This window comes from Danio rerio, chromosome 2, assembly GCF_052040795.2.
Source record: "Danio rerio strain M-AB ecotype USA chromosome 2, GRCz13ab, whole genome shotgun sequence".
NCBI classification, from domain to species: domain Eukaryota; kingdom Metazoa; phylum Chordata; class Actinopteri; order Cypriniformes; family Danionidae; genus Danio; species Danio rerio.
The window spans coordinates 3437501-3444015 of record NC_141022.1 but is presented as its reverse complement, the minus strand read 5'-3'; the positions used below and the strand labels follow the sequence as shown (position 1 = coordinate 3444015).

Below are 6515 nucleotides of genomic sequence, written 5' to 3'. Positions count from 1 at the left end.
TCGGATTCACATCCATGATGCTAATCTCTCATTACACCAGCCCAAAGGTGCTCTATTGGATTGAGATCTGGTGACTGTGGAGGCCGTTTCAGTACAGTGAACTCATTGTCATGTTCAAGAAGCCAGTCTGAGATTATTCACACTGTATGACGGTACGTTATCCTGCTGGAGGTAGCCATCAGAGGATGGAGACACTGGTCATAAAGGGATGGACATGGTCAGCAACAATACTCAGGTAGGCTGTAGTGTTGACACGATGCTCAATTGGTACTAATGGATCCAAAGTGTGCCAAGGGAATCTCCCCCACACCATTACACCACCACCACCAGCCTGAACAGCTGATACAAGGCAGGATGATCCATGCTTTCATGTTGTTAACCCCAAATTCTGACCCGACCATCTGAATGTGTCAGCAGAAATGGAGACTCATCAGAGCAGGCAACGTTTCTCCAATCTTCTATTGTCCAGTTTTGGTGAGCCTGTGTGAATTGTAGCCTCAGTTTCCTGTTCGTAGCTGACAGGAGCGGCACCCGGTGTGGTCTTCTGCTGCTGTAGCCCATCCGCCTCAAGGTTGAACGTGTTGTGTGTTCAGAGATGCTCTTCTGCAGAGCTCGGTTGTAACGAGTGCTTATTTGAGTTACTGTTGCCTTTCTATCAGCTGGAACTAGTCTGGCCATTCTCCTCTGGCCTCATCAACAAGGCATTTGCGCCCACAGAACTGCCGCTCACTGCATATTTCCTTTTTTTCAGACCATTACCTGTAAACCCTAGAGATGGTTGTGCATGAAAATCCCAGTAGATCAGCAGTTTCTGAAATCCTCAGATCAGCCTGTCTGGCACCAACAACCATGCCATGTTCAAAGTCACTTAAATCCCCTTTCTTTTTTTTCGTTCTGATGGTCGGTTTGATCTGCAGCAGATCGTCTTGACCGTGTCTACATGCCTAAATGCATTGAGTTGCTGCCATGTGATTGGCTGATTAGAATTTGCATAAACGAGCAGTTGGACAGGTGTATCTAATAAAGTGGCCGGTGAGTGTATTTGTGACGCAAAACTATGATTTGGCTATAATCAAGCAGAAATCACAAAACTGAATTATGTTTCCCATGAGGGTTCATACTATGGTAAAGCACTTCAATTAACATTACAATAGTGTATAAAAAATACGTTTTCTACTACTTTCTCAATATATTTTACTTCAATACACAGTTTACTGTAGTAAAAACTAAAGTATGCTAGTATTAAATACCAAGTATACAGTGTTTATCACAGTATTTCAGTGCACTATAGTTAAAACTAAAGTATGCTGTATGTAGCATTCATTACCGATGTGCTGTAAATATTATAATATATAAGTATAAAACTATTTGTCGATCTATTGGTCATGTTGATAAAATAAATAGTTTATAATTTAGTCATACATTGACATTAGGAAGGAAGTTAAACAGCACCTACTTCTCCAAAGATATTTCACACAAAGTAATAATAACTTGATCTTTAAAATAACTATTAACTATATACACAAAAATGAATTGAAATGCTTTAAAACATTAATAAACGCTTAAATTTAGACATTTTCTACATCCTATAAGTCACGTGAGTCAGTCATATTCTTACTTCCGGCAGGAGTCTTCAGTGATTTAAAGGGATGGTTCACCCAAAATTAAATTCCCTCGCCAAGTCTCCACACTCAAATGATTCTACACTTTTATAAATCATTCTCTGTTTGTTTCAAACCAGCTTGACTTTCTTCTGTTAAACACAAATAAAGATATACCGAAGAACGTCTAAAAAAACAGCCATCGACTTCCATAGTATTGTTTGTTCCTACTTGACGTCAATGGCTGCTATTTCCCATTACTTCACTAAATATCTTGATTTGCGTTAAAAAGAAGAGGGTCAAGGTGATTTGAAACAAGTAGAGAATTAATTAATCACTACATGAATGAAGGCAGAATGGTAAACTCTGAGTGAACTTTACCTTTAAGCCGAGCCGTAGTGTGGTCACTGCAGCTGTAATAATGGCGGATTGACTGTGTGTTATAAACTTCAGGTAAGAATTCAGAGGTGAAACCCATTCAACTGAACACACACCCCAAAGGTTACAGGACATATCATACAGAATGTATATTTAGTATTAACGCTAATAATTGAGTTTAATTACAGAATAATTCGCTGTAGTTTCCTAATTCGTCGTGACTTACCTGTTATCAGTTCAGCGGAGAGTCGTGTTTACCTCACCTGTTGTTTTCCGTTTTGAGGTAAGTGGTTTGTGAAATGGCGCGAATTTAATTTAACATACACAATAAAATGTTTAGTTAACTTATGTTTAATATAGTTTTACGAGCATGAGGTGGAATGAAACCAAAAGTAGATTCGACTAGTCACGAGATCTAAACTAGTTGGAATGAATGTATAATTTCTTTAATTTGGCTTATCAATGTGTACATATTTAATTGTTATGATCATGATTTAAAATAAAAGCACATATATAAATCCGTTTAACATCTGAATCGCTAATGTTACTGCTCCTATTGATGGTTTAACACTGAGCCTATAATAGATAGCTAGACGCCTCGTGATTGATATTATAGAAGCGGACCATGCTATTTATTATACTGTCTATGGTTTAACATGTTTTACAACACTTCTGACAAGCTTTAAAGCGATAGTTCTCAATTTCCTCAGACTAAAATGGTTATAAACCTGTATGAATCTGTATTCAGTTTAACACAAATCCAGATAATCTGAAGAATGTTAGAAAGCAGCCATTGACATCAATAGTAGAGACATCAATAGTAGAGCAAGTCAATTAAACATTCTCCAGTATATCTTCCTTTGTGTTCAACAGAAGAAAGAAACTCGAACTAGTTTAGAACAAGGATGAGTAAATACAAACACTTTTTTATTTGTGGGTCAACTATTGCTTTACATGTTTGTTTTGTCTTCATTTCCAGAGCAGAAATGAGTGATCCTCTCTTTCACCCACTCACCGTCATATGTGCGGGGTCCTGCTTCGCCTTCTCTGGTCTCTTTTATAAACTATATTCAGATAAAAGACTAGAAGTACAGAAGCTGAAGGTAATGACTGCTATATCACTGCTGGCAAAATAAAGCTCATGTAACATTTCCAACATTTGCTAGTGTCCTCCATTTTGCAGGAGATCCCAAACTTTCAACCAGACCATCATCTGCTCAGGATTCTGAACGCATCGTCCAACAAGAGACTTCATTATGTTGCTGTGGAAGGTAAATAAAATGTAACCCCCACTAATACATACTTTACATCTATATAATATACTATACCTTATACCTTGCAGGACTGGTGCAGGCTGTTGGAGAGCCCATTTCCAGCCAGTATGTGCCACGCTGTCATGGTGTCATTCAGAAGATTACTGTGCATGAACACTGGAAATACTGGAACTCTCTTCTCAAGTCATGGTAATGACCTTCATATCATTCAGATCAATGAATTAAACATTTTCGATGAAATCCGGGAGCTCTCTCATCCTCCATAGACAGCAATGGTCCTGAGCAGAGTTATATAAATAGCCGTTTGCTGTTAAACACAAGCCTAGACCACCATGTACAGTTAAAAACTAGCATAGAGCGCCGTCTGCTGTTTAAAAACTAGCCTAGAGCATCGTCTGCTGTTTTAAAACAAGCCTAGAGCGCCATCTGCTGTTAAAAACTGGCCTAGAGCGCCGTCTGCTGTTAAACACAAGCCTTGAACACCATGTACAGTTAAAAACTAGCAAAGAGCACCACCTGCTGTTAAACACTAGCCTAGAGCATCGTCTGCTGTTTTAAAACAAGCCTAGAGCGCCATCTGCTGTTAAAAACTGGCCTAGAGCGCCGTCTGCTGTTAAACACAAGCCTAGAAGACCATGTAAAGTTAAAAACTAGCATAGAGCACCATCTGCTGTTAAACACTAGCCTAGAGTGCTGCCTGCTGTTAAACACTAGCCTAGAGCATCATCTGCCATTAAACACAAGCCTAGAGCACCGTCTGCTGTTAAAATCTAGCCTAGAATGCAGTCCGCAGTATAAAACTAGCCTAAATCGCTGTTTGCTGTATTGCTGTATACACTGGCCTAGAGCGGCATCCGCTGTTAATAATTAGCCTAGGGCGCCGTCCGCTGTTAAAAAGTAGTCTAGAGCGCTGTCTGCTATTAAAATCTAGCCTAGAGCGCCGCGTGCTGTGGAAAAAAATAGCCCAGAGCTCCATCTGCTGTTAAAATCTACCATAGAGCGCTGTCTCCTGTGGAAAAATAGCCTAGAGCGCCGTCTGTTGTTAAATACTACCCTAGAGCACCATCTGCTATTAAAATGTACCCTAGAGGGCCGTCTCCTGTTAAAAATTGCCTAGAGCGCCATCTGTTGTTAAAATCTAGCCTAGAGTGTAGTCCACTGTTAAACACTAGCCTAGAGTGCTGACTTATCTAGAGCGCCATCTGCTAAAATAACAAGCCTAGAGCACAGTCTGCTGTTTTAAAAACTAGCCTAGAGCGCCGTCTGCTGTTAATAATTAGCCTAGAGCGCTGTCTGCTGTTAAACACTAGTCTAGAGTGTAGTCCACTGTTAAACACTAGCCTAGAGCGCCAACTGCTGTTCGAAACTAGCTTAGAGCGCCAGCTGCAGTTTAAACAGTAACTTAGAGCCCAATCTGCTGTTAAAAACTAGCCTAGAGCGCCGTCTGCTGTTAAAAACTAGCCTATAGCGCCGTCCACTTTTAAAAACTAGCCTAGAGCGCCGTCTGCTGTTAAAAACTAGCCTAGAGCGCTGTCTGCTGTTAAAAACTAGCCTAGAGCGCCGTCTGCTGTTAAAAACTAGCCTAGAGCGCTGTCTGCTGTTAAAAACTAGCCTAGAGCGACGTCTACTGTTAAAAACTATGCTAGAGCGCCGTCTGCTGTGAATAACTAGTCTAAAGCGCCGTCTGCAGTTGAAAACTAGCATGTATTGCAGAATTGATTTCTCAAATGATTCTCTTGTATTATAAACCATGTATGTGTGTTGTTATCTATGCATTACAAACCGTGAAAAAAAAACATCTTCCACACAGGGTCTCCAAAAAAGTGAACAAGCAGCAGACCACCAACACGGTGCCCTTTACGTTGGTGCAGCCCGGCTCATTCATCAGCGACGTGTGTGTGCGTGTGGACTCTCCTCTGGAGGCGTCCGGTGATTTCCTCCAGCAGGTCCACAGACGGGTCAGAAACGCTAAAGAGGGCCTGATGGACGCCGTTTTGGGGGAAATAAGCGGAGAAAAACCCATAGCTCTGGAGGAGCGAGAGGATCTGCTGCGGGTGGGAGTCCCGCTCACTGCATTCGGAGAGCTGGTCCTGGAGCAGGAGAAGATCATGAGGATACAGCCGCCCAAAGATGGCCGCAGCTTCGTCCTGATCCCCAGCGATTATAACAGCTTCATGCAGCGGCACCAGAACAGCGTCAACATGTGGAAAGGGCTCACGGTGCTGTTCGGGCTCACAGGGTCTACACTGCTAGCGGGATTCATCCACGCTGGTCTTAAAGATAGAAAAACTAGCTGAATCACTCAGGGAACGATCGCATTACTGGAAAACCATACTCATTCGCCGTTTTACCAGTGTATTTTTCAAGCCTTGCACACCCAGAATGATCTTTAGCTTTTTTTATGAATAACATAAACTCACTACTTAAGAAATTGATCAGCAGTCTCTTAAACTAGCTTAATTAGTCAGGAAAAAATCAGATTATGGAGCGTTGGCCGTTTAAAATTAATCACATATGCAGTTTTGCTATTGTATTGCTCAAGCCTTGCACATTCCGAATGATCTTTAGCTTTTTTATGAATAATATGAACTCCTTTCTTGAGAAATTGATCTACCGTCTCTTAAACTAGCTGAATTAGTCAGGAAAAGATCGGAGTGTGGAGCGTTGAGCGTTTAAAATTAATCACTTATGCAGTTTTACTAGTGTATTTCTCAAGCCTTGCACATTCCGAATGATCTTTAGCTTTTTTTTTATGAATATTATAAACTCCCTTCTTGAGAAATTCATCTACAGTTTCTGAAACTAGCTGAATTAGTCAGAAAAAGACCGGAGTATGGAGCGTTATATCGTCAACTTGATTAATAAATTGAGCTACAATCTCTTAAACTAGCTGAATTGATCAGGAAAAGATCGGATTATGGAGCGTTGTATCTTCAACTTGTTTCTTGAGAAATTAATCAAGATTTGAAGTGGATCAATAAAGTTGGTAAAAATTGTCCCAAAACAAGAACGAGTGTTGTTGAATAGCTTTATGATAACTTTGACAAATGACGAATGTGTATTAAAAGCCACTCACAATTCGTAAGCGTTCATGATTAATTGAATTTCTGTAATATTTAAAGGGCCATGCAATTATTTAATTATTTTTAACCTGGAAAAATTAATTTGCTCTAAACAATGCAAAAACAGCCAATTTTCACTTTTTAGCTAAATATAAGTGTCCTAATAGTGTTTATAGCAGCGTGGGACACGTATATGACTG

At 40.3% G+C, this 6515-nt stretch overlaps 1 protein-coding gene across 3 annotated transcripts in view; it reads left to right on the top strand.

Annotated features, from left to right (window-relative positions):
• The first annotated feature begins 2003 nt into the window (after positions 1-2003).
• The window catches only part of mul3 (mitochondrial E3 ubiquitin protein ligase 3), a 5253-nt gene continuing 741 nt past the window's right edge, over positions 2004-6515 (top strand). Inside the window, exons 1-6 of one of the 3 annotated variants that reach the window (XM_087240349.1) lie at positions 2004-2054; positions 2216-2262; positions 2959-3082; positions 3163-3250; positions 3322-3442; positions 5064-6515. The exon at positions 5064-6515 is cut by the window's right edge and continues 741 nt beyond it. In XM_087240349.1, the coding sequence (XP_087096475.1) occupies positions 2966-3082; positions 3163-3250; positions 3322-3442; positions 5064-5550 (813 nt within the window). In that variant the 5' untranslated portion in view covers positions 2004-2054; positions 2216-2262; positions 2959-2965 and the 3' untranslated portion in view covers positions 5551-6515. Of the gene's footprint in view, positions 2055-2167; positions 2263-2958; positions 3083-3162; positions 3251-3321; positions 3443-5063 lie in introns of all 3 variants that reach the window. The other 2 variants (XM_087240348.1, XM_087240347.1) reach the window with 2 other exon arrangements.